General features: G+C 40.1%; 1 protein-coding gene across 1 annotated transcript in view; it reads right to left on the reverse strand.

The window, feature by feature from the left end:
- LOC126377793 (uncharacterized) overlaps window positions 1-19134 on the reverse strand; it is a 33879-nt gene that overhangs the window by 4780 nt on the left and 9965 nt on the right. Inside the window, exons 8-12 of the mRNA XM_050025626.1 lie at window positions 18710-18817; window positions 18118-18297; window positions 16768-17027; window positions 16173-16336; window positions 1462-15938 (exon numbers count right to left, since the gene is read on the reverse strand). Coding sequence (XP_049881583.1) covers window positions 1462-15938; window positions 16173-16336; window positions 16768-17027; window positions 18118-18297; window positions 18710-18817 — 15189 coding nt within the window. The remainder of the gene's footprint in view (window positions 1-1461; window positions 15939-16172; window positions 16337-16767; window positions 17028-18117; window positions 18298-18709; window positions 18818-19134) is intronic.

Below are 19134 nucleotides of genomic sequence, written 5' to 3' on the forward strand. Positions count from 1 at the left end.
TTCAACAAACAATAGGAAGACAACTAGAAGCCTGGAACAGTAACAGAAATGTTTTACACAAAACATGTTGGAATTCGAAATAATATTTTATAATAATTTTGATTATAGACACTTATACCATGGATCAAGTAGCTAATTTTAAACAACATCTAGGAATGGACATTCTTATGAGAGTCTGATGAGGGTCATGCACAATGCAGGAGTACACTTGACAAGATGGAGGGATGGTACCAATCGACTCAACATACTGGACTTAGACCGACCTTGTTACCTTACAGGCCTACTCTTTACAATTTTACTTCTATTGTATTATTATGTGATATAAAATCGTATTTTTCAAAAGGAAGTAAAATTTGAGAGCAACACCAAGTGCGGCAGTCATATAAAATATAACAGTAACAAGACGCAACGATCGTTCGACATGCAAAAACTGAACGTAACAAAAGACTGACGTTTTACTACACTAGAAGAATGAGTAGATAATTTAGATTCCTCCTAAGTTACGAAGTGATGAGAAATAAAATGCAAATACTATTTAAATGAAGAGGGGCGACAATTAATATAAGACCTAAGACACCATATAAATGTGGTCCGTCTTCAGTTCTCGAGTAGGAGTGCCAAAATTTACTTAGAAGCGACATTCTTATAACTTTCCTATAGCTTATAAACATCTGAGACTTCCAACAGCTTAAATTAAGTTTGCAAAAGCGTAAAGCAAGCGCGGTGTCGCGTAGTGATGTAACGCACGAAGGTAGCACGACTAGGCGTTATTGAGATTAGCAATGTCGCATCTGAAACGATTTTGGCAAACCTATTCTACTACCAACATAAGAGTACAATGTCTTCGGTGACTGTTGTAGATAGTACATAAATAAAATAACACGATATAAACAATTACAGTTCATTTTGTTAGTGATGTAACTTTTTCAAGTTACACCTGCATAAGTTACAAAGCATCTTGAAATAGATGGAATTCAAGATACTGACGATTTGAATACGCGTTAACATTCCATAGTCACAAATGACATTGTATTCGAAACATTTGGTAGTAGAAGGCATAGAATGAAGAGACCAGCGGACAAATAAAACGATGCGTGCACGACTACTGAAGAGGCACTAAGATCGGGGTCTGATCAGCGTCAGTTCTACGCATGTCACCTGGTAAGGCTTATCGTCGCAATCAGACGCGTCTATATCGTAACCGCATCGTGGCGAGTCGACGATATAAGACTTTTTCGTATCGACGTCGAACATCTTATCGAATATCCTTTGCGCCTCCATATCAGGACTGTATCGATCTTGGATCGGATCCTGAAGTTGCAAAAGGTGTGTCATACATGTCCATACAAGCTGAGATCTATGTGGGAATTATCAGCATCATACATATTTTACATAATTCGAAAACCACGCCTCAAATTGATGATACTAAAAAGACTATTTATAAAAAGATAAAATACTTACTAAAACTGTTCGGTCCATGTGGTCCGCTCGAACCGTTTCTTCGTATGTGTAGTCGTGAGTGTCCGCGGAAGTTGGTAGGTTCCACGGCTCGGAGTCGTCAGGACTGGATGCTCGCTCCGGCTTCAACGCTCCAGACTCTCTGTCTGCCCAAGGAGAATGTTCTGCTCTCGTGTCAACTAAGTCTGGTGGTGTAGATCCCACCGATGGTGATGCCGTACTATCTGGTGGCTGAACGGTAGTGGCTGTGGCAAGATTAAATGCTTGGAGGTTGTGCAATGCTGCTGTTGGTAATCTCACGTGGCGAACACCAGGGCGAGCTAGCACCGGCTTCAAGCCAGCCGGTCCGATCAATCGTTGGAGTAGCAGCGTGTTGGTAGCGCCACCTTCTCCACCACCAACTGTCAAAAGCTTTGGCCCACGATTAGTTACGATTGCAATCTGCTGACCCCCTTTAACCATTGAAACTGGTAGAATATAATTTGCTGGCATGAGAACCGCAGTAGCAGGCTTCCCGGCTGTTCCTCGAGCTACTGTTATAGTCTGACCATCAGCGACGATGACATTGCGCTGAGGTTGTGGTTTTGGCGGTGATGCGTTAGTTTCTTGCTCAAAATTCAGTTTTCGTGCTACCTTCCGCGGGCTATCTTGCGGAGAATGAGACTCGAGACAGTTTTCTGTACAATCTCCTTGTGAAGTTCCACAGCTACTGTCTTCAGAGCCCATAGTGCGACATGAATCGTCAACCGGGCTGATGTCACGCCCTCCAGACTTACGTGAACCGCTGGAACTCTTCTTGCGTTTCGAAGAGCCCGGATTTGTTGGCGGATTAGATCTTCGACGCGGTGCTGGTTTGTCTTTGTCTGGAGAGTTTTCAACTTGTTCCTTGTATTCTGCTAGTATGTATAGAATCCTTTGAGTCGTTTGCTCATCTTCTAAAGGTTTCTGAGTAGATGTTTTCGGTGGTACAGAACTCATTTTCATAGAATTTGAATGAGAATGAGAAGACGACTTGTGTCTTTTCTTGGAACTAACTTTAGCTGGTTTCGGTTGTGGTGTTGCTCTTTCACTACATGAAGCTTCCGATGTTGCCCTCTGGTGAATCTGAACGTGTGTGGACGATGATGGAGAATCTGCTATTCCCGAAGAATCTGGAGAGCGCGTAAAACTAGATGTTGCAGGAGTTGTAATTGTTGTCTTCCTGTTTACATAAGCCACGTTTAGAGGTTGACTACCGCCGATTGAATAAAGTACTTGTGTCGTTTCTGTTGTAGTGGATGTCGCATTTGCCGCGCTATCCGTAGTATCAGTTGAAGTCGTTTGAATCTTGTAGGAAGTGCTTGTGCTCGAGTTGGAATTAGGTTGCACCGTACTTCTCTCCTTCACTTGCTCCAGGACCATATCGAATTCTCTCAGTTGCTCGAGAGTAGAAGAGCTCATAGATTCGGATGAAGATGGACTTTCGGGAACTTTTACTTGTCTTGGTGGAGCTTGAGGAAGTCTAATTGTCTGCTGGCCGAGTGGTGGAGCAGCAGTGAGTACTAACTGCTGATAAACAGGTTGGTTAGTGCCAGCTATGACGTTTCGTTGTATTTGAAAGAAAGATGGTCTCACAACTCTAGTACCAGCCACCATATGTGGATTCTTGCTCAACATCGGTAACTTGATTCGCATCTGCGTGAGTACCGGTTGAGGCTGAGAAGGGTTTTGTCCGTTTTCGCCCGACACGTTCATGTCGTCCGGTGTCACTTCAGTGTTAGGTTGGCTTTGCGGAACAATTTTTATAATCGACGGCTCAATATCACCTTGATTTACTTGTTGTTTTTGTCCTGATTCGTCAATAAGCTCGGTGCTGGGAACCGTTATTAGATTTATGGTCTGTCCGGCGCCAATGTTAACTGGAATTTGCCGGGTGTATATAACGCCACCGTGCATCGTTTGAATGTTCATGGGAGCGATGGTTTGCTTTATTTGCTGAACTAAATTTGTTTGCGCTTGCGTTGCTTGAGGCGGCTTTCTTAACAGCAGTGGAGGACTGCCAATCTGTCTTATGTGATCCAGGTTAATGACATTATCCGCTGGTTGACATTCCGTGTTCTCTGTGTTGTTTACATTGGATAAATGTGAGTTGTTACTATTTATATCGTTTTGTTTCCCATCTTGGTAAACTTGTTTACCGAAAGCTTGATTAAATTTAGGCAAACTAGTAGATTTTTCCAGTAGAGACGATTTGTTGGAGTTTTGTATGAATTTAGCGTAATTTTCTTCGTAAACAGACCGGGATTTTATTTCTTGTTGGGTTGTAACTGGTTCTTTTGGTACAGAGTTACTTGAATATTGCGTAGGACTCAAGTCCTGATTTTCCGTTGGTTTTGCCGGCGCAGTCTGAATATTAGGAGTCTCAATTGGTTGTAACCTTAATACCATACTTCGCTGATGGGGAGCGTTCAACTGAATGGCTTTTCCATCGGCAGATTTACATACGAATTGCACCATTTTCTGCTCGTTAGATCCTTGTACGTTGGTCAAATTAGTTAAAAGATTCACTCGTTTTAGTAACTGTCCAGCGGTGTTTTTGTTTTGTGTTCCAGTATTCACAATATGCAGTAATTGATTTCCTCCTTGTTGTAACCCTGCATCAACTAAAGATATGCCGCTAAAGGTGTTGGATTGGGGTGCCGACCCACCATTGGAAGTAGGGCCGGTAGTCGCTGGTTTATTTTGTACAATGTGAAGAACCGGAGTAGCGGTTGGAGTAGTAATAACCGACTGTTGGGAGTTGTCAACCAAAGTAATCTGGTTTCCTGAAGCATTTTTTCCTTGTACAATATGAAGCACAGGAGCCACTTGGTTTTGGCCTTGTTGGTTATTATCTGTAGTATTAGTCTGATTCAAAGGCGGTGGAAGTATTTGAGCTAAGGCTTGTTGTAAAGATATAGTGTTTACAGAAGTTGTCTTGGGATAATTGTTTACGGAGTTTTGAGTGGTAGTGACGACTCCTTGACGCATTTTCTGTGACAATAGGTTGACAAGGGCCTGAGCCTGTGAACTTGTTACAGTTTCTGAACTTGTTGTTATTCCAGCAGCATTCATAGCATGTGCGATTTGGTCTGTTTTCTCGTTTGATCCATTTTGTTGTTTTAGTTCCATGATTCGCTCAGGCGACTCCTGTTTTTCAGCACCAAACAAAGCTTGAAATTCCGCGTCTACAGAAGCATTTGTAGTGTTCGTATCATATAAGTAATTCACATTGTTAACGTGATTTTCGATCTCTGGCTGTTCAGAGTTTTGGAAACTCCTTTCCTTTTCATCGCCGTCTTCTTCAATTTCTATTTTTATTTCAGCTTTTACTATTTCAGTTTTTATAGGTATGTCTTCATTTGATAGATTTATTGGTTCTTGAGACTCTATATTCGCTGTCTGGTTGTGATGTATGTACTCCCCTACCATGGGCAAACTCATCTCGGCAGTAGTAAGCTCAGTGTACTCAGTTTTTATTTCCGGTTGCGAATCGTCATGCAGGCTATTTCCAGCTGAACACTGCGATGGGCTAGCGTCCGATACCTGAGTTACACGAGGGTCGCATGTAACAGGGTTTTGCGCTGCGGCACTGACAGGCAATTGCCCCACTTGAACCACTTGGACCACAGTTTCTAATGGATTGGGTTCAATATATTTCGGTGTACACAACTCGAAAAGAAACGATGATTTATCGTTACTCTTTTTGTCGTTAATTTTATCTTGCTGCTGTACACAAGCCAGTTCAATAGCTGTATTCTTGAAGAATGTACGCACTTTATCGCGCAGTTGCACGTAGTTAAAGAATCGCGTTATTGATTGTATCTGTTGTCGCTTTGATGATTCTAGAAAGTTTACTGGGTTTCCAGAATCACCACCGTCTTTGGACTGTAAAAACGGCTGAGATTGTTTTACGTCCGACAGAGTCGCAGCCGAAAATTTCGAAATAGCACCACCATCTAAATTTTGTATGACTCTGCCGGACCCCTCACCAAAACCCATATTGAAATTAGTTTTGTCAGTTTCGCAATCGCTTGTGTAGTCTGCATCGTTATACTCGGCTGTTATTTCTTCTACTAGAGTCAAGTGCACAGGATCACGTACGGGCTTTTCAGTGGGTTCCGTGTCGACAAATAATCCCGACGAGGCTTCAACTTGATCTTGAGATTCTTTAGCAATGGAACCTTTAATAGGCCAATTTTTTATAAGTTTAGAAACATCGATGTATTGATTACTGAATGAAATAGCATAAGAAAAGTTAATAGTATCTTGATAATCCAAAACACTTTTAAACTCTTTTATATATGAGGTTTCAGCAATGGAGATTCTACTTGGTTTTGGGAAATCTATATTTTTGCCTTTTCTATATTTTCTTTCTGGGAGTAATAAGTTTGCGTAATCTCTGACTCTAGAATTCCTTCTGGGTCTTTTGTTACACGTATTAAAATTTTTTATGTCCGATTTTCGTTTTAGGTGACGTTTATAATAAGTGCGTTTAGGTTCAAGCACATGCAGTTCATTTTCATCATGAAATGTAGACTTATTTTCATTAATCACTTCGATCGTACTTTCGACGCTTTGATTTAATAATTGGTTTGCTTCGGTAACATCACTGCCCTTTACAATAGGAAAAACAAAGCAAGTTCCTATTTCAGGATCTTCATATTCAATGCCTTTTAAAATTACGCCAGAATCATCTTTGTATACTAATGTGGCGTTACTTTCTAAGAGAGATATATTTCCATCTATTTCTCCAATGGATTTCTCAACAGTAATCTCATTTCCATCACAGCAGTCCAATATTGGTATAGGTTCTGCTTCAGATTCTTCCGATCTTTGAACTGTATTGTAGTTATTTATATCGAATGTTCGGTGACCTGATTCTCGCAAATATGTTTTCTTAATGTTTCGGTTCAGCTTTGGACTCCCACTCACTTTTTCAACGAAGATTTCTGTTTGGCAAACATAAGTATCTTCGCTATTGGGCTGTCCACTGTTTGGTTTTTCTTGGTTTGTTGTATTTTTGATTTCATTTCCAAAGTCAATAGGACTTTTATTATTGTTATCTTGCATGTCCGTCTGTATAAGCTTATTGTTAGTTTCAACAGTAGTAGCAACTTCAGTAAAATCAACATTTTCTATTTTCTCTTTTTCTTCTAACTTTGTCTCAATATTATGTGGTTTGGATGTTTCTTCGCTCAGTAAGGGAATTTCAGGGCTGTTGCTGTCACTTAGACACATATTATCGTTGAAAGAATTTTCAATTAATGCGTCGTCTATTATAGTTTCATTCTCAACCCAGTCAATGTTAATATTTGAATTACTTTCATTTCCAATAATAACATTAATTTCTAATTTACCATCAATTATTTTAGTCTCCGGGGTACTAAAATTTCCTTTAACTTCGGATATTTCTTTTGTAGGAATATCTACATCAGACGCAGTTCCGCCACAATTAGTGTTATTAACGTCTTCAGATTTCTCCACTAATGCATCGTGTACTTTTGTCGTTATTGACGAAATATGAGTATAAGATTCAGTTTCCTTATGTAAGAGCACTGTATGATCTTCAATGTTATCAATTATACTATCAACTATAACATTATTTTTATGAGTCGTATTTGTTTCATGTTCTCTATCGATATCTTTCCCAGATTCTTTATCCACCGTATAAATCAGAGATATTGCATCCAAAGCCTCACATCTTAATGCGTTTTCTTTTTCGATAATATCATCTTCGATTGCGTGTGGCAGCTCACAATCATTTGATATTGCATTTTCGTTATCATTCACATTAAGAGATGTATTTGATTTCTTAGATTCAGGAATTATTTTATTTGAGATTGCGTCGCGAATAACTATACTGGGATGTTCTTCAGACTTTGTATGTACGTCAACGATATCTCTCATCGGGACCACCGCAATTTCAGGACTTGAAGGGTTTATTGTAGTACTTAAGGGTTCTTCAAAGTGTATTTCAGTTCGAGAGTTCTCATCTGAGATTGATAATTCGTCACAAATGGGAAATGCTTTGGCATCGTCGATCGGTAAACAAACGTTATCCGAAGATGAGCCGGTCACAAGTGCTTTTTCAGATGGAGAAATAGGTTGTGTTTCAGTCAGAGCCATTTCTTTACAAACTTGGTCGCAAAATTCTTCACTACCTATACGAAGCTCTTCACATTTCGGGAACTCAATGATATCTTCAATGGTTGTCGATACGTCGTCTATTGAAGATAGCTTCACAACTTCAATGTCCATTCTAGTTAGCATAGATTCGCATTTAGCATTCTCATCTGAGATTTGTTCACTTAAATTTTCAATATTTATCTCGGATTCTACAGTTTTAGGCAAGTTATTTAGTGTTGTAGTAAATTCGTCAGTAGAACTGACTGTCGTATTTGCAGTTTCCGTTATAGGAATAGACTTCTCTTCAATAAGAGCATTTTCTAAGCTGATATCAGGTGTTATATCTTCAGTTGGCGTAGTAATCTCCTCATAAGAAGTGACAGGTGTGTTTTGAGTTTCTGTTATTGAAATAGACTCATCTGAAATAGAGACAGGTGCATTTTCAGTTTCCGTTTTAGGAATAGATTCCTCTTCAATTAGAAGATTCTCAGAGCTAGTATCAAAGGATATTTCAGGTGTTATATTTTCAGTTAGAACATCATTAGCGTTGTCTTGTATTGAAATATTCGATTCCAGAGTTGTGTCAGATTCAAAAGTCTCTGTCCGCAACGTAGTTTCACTGAATATGCCTTCAAATGTGTTTTCATTAGTTTCGACAGTGAGTTGTTCTTCCTTTGTCATTTCGAATGCGTCTGGTAGTTGAGTTACAACGTCCTCCGTTAATAAGCTTGGGGATGGGCAATTGTCAAGGTCGTCCGACGTTTCAGTGGACACCGATAATTGTTCTAAGATACTCATACTCTTATCACTTTCATCGAGATCATTTTCAGGTTGTACACAGACTTCCTTATTATTAGTGCCGGCTATATTGTCTGGCATTTGTAAATCTGGTACTTTTCTAAGTTTGTAAGTAGATTTGCCTTGATCCGATAATTTCCTCTTAAGACTAACAGGAACAGTATTATCCAATGTTCGTCTTACAGTAATTGGGGTCAGTTGATTTACAATAGGATTATCTTCGAAGTACTTTGACATGATCGATGTGAGACTTGGTACACTCGATATTTCAACGTGTATATTGTCGCAATCTAGGAAGTTTGGGTCTGTGACATCAGTGTCACAGTCAGACAATGTATCGTTTTTATTGGCACAACCACTAATAGTTTCAAAGCCCCATTCTATTATGCTTCCTACATTCTGCGAATACAAGTCGCGTTTTGTCATGAACCACTCCGATTCGCAAATTAGATCTTGCTCAATTGAAACCAAATCAGGTGTTTCTGCAGATTTTATAGCGTTTTCTTGAAAGGCTGCAATCAAATCAAAGACCTCCATAACCGGTGAGTTACTACCAGAGCAGCTTATCCGTTCAAGTGCATTTATTGTTTCGTAAATATCTATAACCGGCGAAATTTTACCATCAGTAGACACATTATCGATATCTTTCAAATTGTTGAGAATTGAAAATGATCCACTGCGTGACAATACGCTTACCGTGTCATCTTCATCGTCACAGGTAATGACTTCTACGTCACTATCTACTTCTGTCGGGATTTTTTTGTCGTTTTCAATATTCTTTAACATGTAGTCGCAATTCACTAGTTTGACGTAGCAATCACGCATCACTTTAGGATCGTCATCGTGTTTGGCAATATCTATGTTATTCTTTAGCTTGTTTTCAGAGTCCAAAGGCTGTGACTTCCGTGTACGAGGTGGTCGCAAGTCTTCCTGCTGTGCATTTTTTGAGATGCCACTCTGTCCAACATCAGCAACGCCTAGGTCGTGTAATAAAAGATTTTTTAATTCGTCTAGTTTAGTTTCTCCTTCGCTTTCTACTTTACTCGAAGAGCCGTCAAGATCTATCACCTCCGGAACTGTTTGTGTTGGCAGAACAACTAAATCTTCAAGTAATGCATTTACTAATGTTTCAAGGTTTGACTTTTCAGCCAATTTATGCAAGTTAACAATACACTTCTGTGTTAATTTTTGTTGATGTTTGTCAAATGTCTCTTTGTTTATAGGTTTGATCTTGTAAGTACCAGACTCAGTAATAATTGTTTGTTTCAGATTGACAGTATGAAAACCAGTAGTAGTATCTTTTGATGGCGTTTCATCTTCGTCGTCACTGATCAGGTTAACAGTTTCGACTTCTTTTGCAGGTTTATCTTTTATATTTGTACAATGAATACGAGTATCCACTAGTTGAATATTATCAACGTTTGACTTTTGTTGTATACTTACGGTGTATCGTTTTTTGTCATTCATACCGCTTAAAAGTATTTGTTTCAGAGCCGGGTCTTCAAATAAAGTATCTATACTTATATGTACTTTTCCATATACTGTGGCCTTAAATGTTTTTTTGTTGGGTAATTTTATCCGAAAATACCTTGTGTTTGGGTTTGTATTACCAGGCATAAATGTTTCTTCCATATGTATGCTGTCTTTATAAGCTTGTGGTATTTCAGGATCAGCAACGACTTTTTCAGTGGTCTTGTTAATATTTTTCTGGGCAGTACTTAATTCAGCAGTAACCAATTTGTTGCTAGAACATTTTTTCGATCCAGATTTGTCGATGGTATCATTTATGATATGCTTATTACAGTTGGGTGCAGATGTTATTACACAGTGATCAATCGAATTTTCCTTTTCAATTTTTTTTGTGCATTTCGTAGTTTCAAAAATCAACGATTTTGTATTCCTACTGGAAATTACATCAATATTATGGTATTGTTCGTCAACTGATGGAACGTCGACAGGGCTTGACAGTCCTTCTGGTGTTAATTCCTTATCGTGAAGTTTTGTAGAGGTGTTTATATCCTCGTTAAGGTCATTCTCGTTAGAAGTAAGTGGCGAACTTATAGTAGATTCAGTAATAGCATTTATAGCTGACTCAATATCATCGACTAGTTCAAAAAGTTTACTCTGCATTTCATGTTGCTTTACAGTTACCTTTTCTTGCATTGAGTCTGTCTTTACAACAGAAGCGTTCTTCAGTCCCTTTCTATCATCCTTTGTCTCGGAGATAATCCGAGACGGCACATCCTTAGAAAGAGATTCATTTTTCTTCACAGCCGATTCTTTAACTACGGTGTCGTGAAGAACGCTTACTAACACGTTTTTTGGCTTCGTGAGTTCGATCTCAAGTTTGCTACCTGGCTTTGTGATATTAAACTTAGACAATGGCTCAGAATTTAACTGGATAACTTCTGGTGAAGATAGAATCTCTATAGTTTCACTATTTGATTCCTCCTTTTCAGAATCAAACACCTTGGTTTCGGGATTCGCTTCAAATGATAATTTTTCAAATGACTTCATCTGCCGCGGTTTCTTTGAATTTGTGTTAGTTGCTTTATTAACTTTAGTATTAGGTATTTTAATTCCCAAGATTGCGTCTTCTACATCCAAATGCTTCACATGGTCGTCAACTGATTTGTCAGTCAATGTAGTTGTTAAATTTTCATCAGTTTTACTTTCTTCATTCACTTCTGTTTGTTGTTTTATCGATACTTCCTGTAATGATTTGGCCTTTTCGGATTTCTCTTTGTTTTTCTTTATCTTCTTGTTAAGTATCCTCTTTGACACGCGTGTCGGAATAGGCGTTTCGATTTTAGTAACATTTGAATTGTCTTCTTTGTTCGTTTTATCATCAGAGGCTTCCAATGTAACATTTTTGTCATTGGATTTTTCAGTTTTTAAATTAGGCAAAGAACTTTGTTCTAGTTGTGGTGATTCAATATTATTCGCTTCATTTTCAGCGATCTTATTAACTATCGTGTGCTTTAGTCTGACTTTGCTCATTCGCCGCTTAAGATGACCTTTGTTGGATATCTCGTCGTCTTTTAGTTGCGACTTCAAATGTAGAACACTACAAACCAGTGCGTCTTTGTTTTCTTTAGTATTTTCGCTGGGTTTGGTGTCGGACTTTTGGACATCCTTAGAAGTCTTGTCACTATCCTTCTTATCATTATCATTCATTATACTGCCCAGAACAACAGTGGACTTTTCTTCAGCATTTTTAAAAACACTCAACGGAATATATTGAAGTGGGATTGCCGGTAAGAAACTTCGACGATGAATTTCCCTGTTCATTAAAGCTAAGCGCTTTTTAGCCAATCTTTCTTGATCCTTAGACACTTCATTTTTCTTCTCGCATTCAAGTGATTTCTGGTTTTTAGACTTCAGTGATTGTGTCTTTTCGGGTGCAGCCATTTTGAGTTTTTCTTGAACTTCTGACAAGACTTTTCTTTCGTTAGGCTTGTTAATGTTCAAATCTGATTTGTCGAAATGCTTCAAAGGAGTAAACTGATTGCCTGGTTTGTGTGATTTACCTTTCGGTTTCTCTTCATTAGTCTTATTAATAATCTCTTTAGTCGGAACTGGTAAAGTGACATTTGACACAGGTGTTTGGTTAGTAATTCCCGTAGATGTAGTAGGGATTGGGATTGCTTTCGGTTTCTCTTCATTAGTATTATTGATAATCTCTTTAGTCGGAACTGGTAAAGTGACGTTTAAGGCAGGTGTTTGGTTAGTAATTGCCGTAGATGTATTAGTGATTGGAACTGCATTCAATGTCTGCATAGGTACATTAGGAACTGCGGTTTGATTACAGCCTGTGATGTTGATAGGGACATTGGATGCAGGGGTAACGTTTACAGTGGGTACCGTTACAGTGGTCACCAGAACTTGTCCCGGCATAGTAGCTGTAAACTCCGGTTGGTACAAACCAATGCTAGCAGTTTCATTCACCACGGTGAAAGTCGGATTCATTTTGCTCATGTCAAAGTATGGATTATATACGACAACATTTTGAACTAGAGTTGGAGCTGCGTAAAATACATTTGAATTCAGGTTAGTTTGTGGTGCAGGAGCGCTCACTGCCACGTGAGTACTGGGTGCCACAAGATTGTGATTGAGTGCCTCATCTTGTACTTTAGGAGTCATTGCTTTCGGCAGATGCCGAATTACGTTAGAAGCCAAAAGCGTCTCTGGTAGTTTACCTAGATCAACCTTTTCGTTAGAAATTATACGAAGCTTTGAATCTGGTTTCTTGAAAGTAGTAGCCGGTGGTGTACTCATTTCAGTAGCCTTTGCCCGCAATTCAAAATCACATACTTTGTTAATTTCTGGCTTTGGTTTAGCCTGAACTGTCTTATTCGTTTCAGTAGAATTTATTTTAGTATTTGGATTCACCTTGGCTTTTGGAGCGGCTATTGGTACCGAACAATAACTTTCTTCATCAGAAGACAGTTCTCCAATTTCTTGGCGTAAATCATCATCCATTAGTTCTTCTAAAATCTCGTAATCAGAATTGTGTATACCAGATATGAATGGGTCGTCTTGTTTCTGTTGTTTACATGGGTATGGTTGTTTCGTGACTTCCGGGTATAACATAAGACGGTTAGGTAGGGAGGGCGTTTTGGCTGGAACTGCACTTGGTTTCTTAGGTAGATCCACTTTCTTATTAAGAACTTGGGTTGAAATCAACTTGGGAGTCGCACTAATCGACGGTTTTGACGTAGCAGCCTGTATCATAGCATTTGCTGCAGATTTCTTCGCTTTTTCATCAGAAACACAGTTTGACTTTACATCTTGAGCTTTCTGGCATGGTTGGCCAAATGAACCTCTATTCAGAACCATGTCAAGAGCATTTGGACCTCGCGTCGGAGTCTTTTGAGCCCGCAGAGCGTCCAAAACTATTGTCCAATCTTGCTCTTTCATTTCTTCTGTTTGTTTAGGTATCACAACAGGCGGTTTTGGGACATACATTTTAGTCGGTTTATTCTCTTCTATCACAGTCTTTTGGGCCGTATCGGTTTCAGTGGTAATTTTCTTCACAATACAACTTGATGTCTTTTCCTTGCCTTTGTCGTGCGACTTTCCATGAGCTTTCTTTGTTTGTATTAATTCAGTTGTCTTTTGTATGGTAGAGTTTGAAATCACAGGGAAGAATGTACTTCCATCAATTTGCATATGAGTATCGGTTTTGGTATCTAATATCTTCTCCTGTGCATTTAAAGATGTTGCCTGTCCAACAGAGCATTTATTCTGTGTCGATGGAGCTGTAGATGGTTTGTTAATTTTTTTATTAACAGTTGGATTTGTAAACGTTTGACTAGTGTTTTTTGTTACAGAGGTATTGGGCACTTTCAGCTGTTGCGGCCTGTTCAAGACGTTCTTCTGCGATAGCAAATTTAATATATCATCCTGATCCTTTTCTGACAATGTGGCGTATTTAGGTTTCGGCGTCGGTGATTTTTCACCTTGCATACTCGGTTCACTGTTGGGACTGCACATCTTGGTAACGGTTACTCCCGTATTACCTTTTAGTATCTTAGAAAGAACAGGATGTTGTGTTTTCAAATTCACGGCTGTTGAGTTTGGTTCGTTAGCTGTGGGATTATCTACCTGCCATGACTCTTTAGGTCTCGCGGACGGGACTGTAGTATGGTTGACAATTCGTGTTGCAACATAGTGGTTCTTGGTTTGAAGATATGTCGCTTTCGTGCGTCTAAGATCTGCTATACGGCGTTCCAAATCCGCAGATATACTATTATGCAACGGATTCACCTCTATTGTCTTATGTTCGCAGTGCTTAGACTTCTCATTATGTTTGTTCTTATGCATATAACTAAGACGCGAGAAGGTATTTGGCGCGTTTTCCACTTTCTTCTGTTGTACAACAGGTTTGGCACATTGGGGAGAGGGTTTGGATTCGCTTTTCACCACATTCGGTACAACGGGTACCACCCTACTGACTGGTTTGACCTCTTTTCTCTTCACATGTTTGGCAGTCTCACTAGACTGGTCATAAAGACCTGCGTTAGTTGACATTTGCAACTCTTTGAGAAACTCCTGGTAACTATTTAAATGCGAAATGCTAGAAGCGTTTGGCGATTTTTGGGCCATCTGCGCATTATTTTGATCTGACTGATCAGCAGTATCATTCATTGCATTTAGAAGTTTTTGTTGTGGTGTCAATTTAGGATAAGTCTTTCTGGAATGCGCAGGGTTAACCGGCTGCACTTTAGAGCATGTATCTTTGGATGAAATCAGGCCATTGCTTGAATTGTTTTGGTTTAAAACAGGTGGCCTAGCGGAGAGACTCGATAACACATTCTTGGTATCTGGTGCTTGTCCAGATTTGTGTATGTGGAGTCCAACCGGTGGGTGATTCACGACTTTAGACCCGATGAAACCGGCCATGTTCACCTGTGGTTGTTGCGATGCTTGCATCGTAGGATGCACATCTACATTCTTATATTGATGTAACACATTCTGGCTTTCATTAACAAGATTCTTACTTTGACTCACTCCAATCTGGCTTTGGTTTAATACACTCGGATTTTGATTCACTACACTTTGATTCTGTTTCACTACACTCTGATTTTGATTTGCTACACTCTGTTTGGGATTCGGGACACTCTGTCCTTGATTTAACACATGATTCGAATTTGGAGAGCGAGCCGCGTTTGCTGCTTCTGTAACCTTCTGTCGTCTAAACTGTATAAGCTTCGAAATGCTCCTTTTCACCTCTTCTCTCACATTTTGTATGTTTTTATTCCAATCCTGTGAGGCGCTTACATTGGCATTAGGATTTATTGCGTATACCAGTGGTCTTGGTTGTACGTAACTATTTGCCATCGAAGCATTCTGAATATGTTGTTGTGGCTTGTTCATAGACACATGACCATCAGCGACGTTTAGTACCTTGTTTTTGTACAGATTCTTGTTAATATATTCTGGGGATCGCATTTCTGGGGATCGCATTTCTGGAGACTTCAGTTCGTCCATGGAGAACTGTCCGTCGTATAAAACGTTAGGATCATTACTGTCAGAATGCAGAGATTTCCCTTGACTCTCATAAGCGCTGTCTGTTACGCAAATATTATGTGTGGTTTGGATTTGAGTCACTGTTTCTGGTTTAACCACTCTAAGCCCAATTAGGCTCGACATAGGCCCTTCAGTTTGCCTGTCCTGTTTTTTCTCTTTCTTCTTACGTTCTTTCTTCTCTTTTTTCTTTTCCTTTGGCTCGTTTTTCCGCCTATCATGCTCTTTGTTGCTATGTTTTTCTTTTTGTTTCTTCTTGGGTTCCTTACTTCTCTCTTTGCTGTGAGGCCGTTCTTTTTTCTCGGCACGTTTGATTTCAGCGACTAAACTGAGAGGATCGGATTCGGGGTCGGCAATGATGGCGTGTTTGTTTTTCTTCTTTCGAATGGGCATATCGTCTTCTACAGAGCTAGAGGCAGCGCTCTCAGTACGTTCCTCGTCGAACAACGCGTCCTCCCAAATCTCTTCGGGTTGTGGCTCTTGTAGTTCGACTAGATGCTCATAACCTGGAAAAAGAATGAGATTTGTTAACTACACCTCACTATAGACAACCTAGTTTCAAACCAGGTTAATATTTATGGTCTTAATTTATAGCTTGATTAAAAGAAATTGAGATTTTTATGAAATTGTATGCAACATCGCGCGCGAATCTATCCGCGCCACAAAATGCAATGACTTCAGCGCATGTGGCTCCTACGGCGCGTCTAGGTGCGCGTCCACTTTAAGGTGACGTTATGTACCTTTTTCAATCCCGTAGTAGATATCGTCCTCGCCGTCTTCCTCCTCGGGCAGGTGCTGGAAGTGGCTGAGGTCGAGGTTGAGGTACTTGAGCTCGGTGGTGAGCGCGCGCGTGCCTCCGTGGGTGCGCTTCATGTATGAGCGGCAGTTCTCGAGCAACAGCTCCCTGGAAACAGTCCAGTGTCTCTGACATTGCTAATTTGCATGTACCCGCAGAACAGATGGACTAAGGCGGTTACGGAATGGTGTCCAAGGGTGGAGTATGCGATATCGAGGCAGACCACCAGCCCGATGGTCGGATAACATTGTGAGGTACGCCGGAAAGTAGTGGATGAGACTTGCACAGGATCGGAAAGGGCTCGCAATAGGCTCGCCACCTTAAATGGGGCTGAAACATAGCTGGCGAGGAGCGGATGCATAAGATACTGTACACCTCTGCCCCCACCCCTCCGAGGACAACAACGCTGCTTAAATTGTATGACAAAGATGTAAACGTCTGATATGATATTCCATGTCCCTAAAGTTATCCCGTTGTTTCCAGAAGGTCCGCTTACGCCCGAGATGATATTCAATGCTAACATAATTTTAATATAATACCTGTCCATGTCCCAGGAGAGCGTCTTGACCCGTGGCCCGGACAGCAGCACGATGATGTCCTGGCACAGCTCCGCTGCGAGCCCTAACGCCTCCCCCTCGTTCAATATGGCCGTCGACAACACATTAGTCTTGTGCTGCGTCTGTTTCATGTTCAGCGTCTCTGAAGTCTTCACGAAGTTGGTCTGGGAACGGCTGTCGTTCGCCCAGCTCCCGAATTGTGATGTGGGTTCCGATTCATCTTTCTTTACGTCTTGAGTGTCCTGGAATTGTTGGGATGGGTCATGTTAGTTGTTGATTGAATATAATATAATGTTAATCGTAGGTAGTTGTTCTTATATCGTGTGGGTTGTGAGGTGGATTACCAACCTCCGCAACTTTGGTGTCAGGGTTATTATTGAGCCACCAAAGGGGCAGCTCATCTTACTTTTGGTCAATCGGGTGATCAGCATGCAATGTCTTAACCAAACTAGGGATCACAAATTGTTTTTTAGTGATATGTCCCCATCGGGACTCGAACCCGGGGCCTCTGTATCGTGAGCCCAAAGCTCAACCACTTGACCACAGAGGTCGTTGGATAATGTAAACTAGTCTTACCAGGGCAGTGCAATTTTCACTAACACAGTTGGCTCGACCATTATAGACGGCGATACCTCGGCTTCACGTTGGTCTAACAGAGAGCTCGGTGAGATGTGGGTACTTAGTTCATCTTGCGATGGATGTACAGTCAGGGATTGAGGTTCGTCACCTTAAGGTAAATTTTTTCTTGCACTTTCAAGTATCACTCGTACAAAAAACAGCTGCCAACATTTTACTATGTTATATTTGTCATCTAGTTGGTTAGGCGTGTAATTTGGAAAGTCGGTGAAACGCGGATACTTGGTTCATAATGAGACAGCTGCATTTCTGAATTCTAATTGGGTATGTAAGGTATTTTTGAAGGTATCTTTTTTATATTTTTAAATGAAATTGTATGCAATGAAATTGTATAGGTATTATTAAAAAAACAATTTGAATTTTTTTGCTTTTTCAAATCAAAATCAAATCAAAATCTTTATTTGTGAATACAGGTATACAAAAGGTGTTACATAAAGTTCTTACAATCTCTGTATTCAGCCTGTTGTTTTTATGCAGTTGTTTTTTAAATATCTCCTAAAGTAGGTTAAATGAAGTCTATACCTTTGCCTTTGCTTAGTTGGTATACAAATTTTCACGATTATTCCTAAAATGAACACTAAAATAGAGAAATAAAACTAATTAACATGAAGTATCTGAATGGTTTTAGAATTGGCGTAACTTTTTTCCCTTGCATACCGAATTGCGACTCCTAGTCGTAAGCTTATGTAGCCTTACCAGAGCGACCGGTGGCAGAGGTGGCGCATGCTTGATGCGGTCATACATCGGGGGCGAGGGGTGCACGGAGAAGGCTGTGAGCGTGCACTCGCACTTCATACGAGCGCTGGACGACAGCAGCTGCCCCAACTGTATGAACCACGACGCCAGCGTCTGTTCCGTCGAGCGGGCTTCTTTCTCCTGAGGAAGAAGATTGTTAAGAGTTTTAGAAAAGCTTTATCTTTCTGGAATCTATGAAAGCAAAATCTAGGTTCTCACGACTTGGAGGTCCGAGTTCGATTCCCGGTGGAAACATTGTAGAAATCACTTTGTGAGACTGTCCTTTGTTTGGTAAAGGACATTGCAGGCTGAATCACCTGATTGTCCGAAAAATAAGATGATTCCGTGCTCTCCTTGGCATTTATTACACCTCCCCCCCCTCCATTATATGGGACTTAAACATAGCTGGTTTGGACTTGGAGTGGGTATAAAAACCAGATATATTAACCAGATAGACAGAATCAGAAACAATATAAGCGTGAAGTGTCATGTAGTCCTCTTTTCAAGTGGCAACCTTCAGTAACTACAAACTTTGGATAACAATAATACGTACCCCATATTCCGGCATAAGTTTGAGTTTCTCCAGTTCATTCATGCCAAACGTGATTGCACGAACGTACAGTTCCACCACGAACGGCTTCAGCTCGTTCGATATGGAGCTCTGGGAAATAAAACACGAATCATCACATACTTTGTACCATGTATCAATAAAACTTGCACTTTCTCTTTTGGGTCTAGCGCAGTGGTTCCTAACCTTTTTAATGTCACTACCTCCGTGAACAAATAATTAAAACCACACAAATTCGAACGAATATATGTTTATTACGTAAGGAAATGCATGGTTTAGATAACTAGTAAAGTAATATATAAATCTCGGAGTTAACTAGTGTGAAGGTTGAAATTGCTTTGCATTCGCAAGTTTGTCAATATTAGGTTCGGTTTCACTCAACGCGCATCTCACGTCATGCTCAACATTCA

The sequence above is a fragment of the Pectinophora gossypiella genome, chromosome 24 (assembly GCF_024362695.1).
Source record: "Pectinophora gossypiella chromosome 24, ilPecGoss1.1, whole genome shotgun sequence".
Lineage (NCBI taxonomy): Eukaryota > Metazoa > Arthropoda > Insecta > Lepidoptera > Gelechiidae > Pectinophora > Pectinophora gossypiella.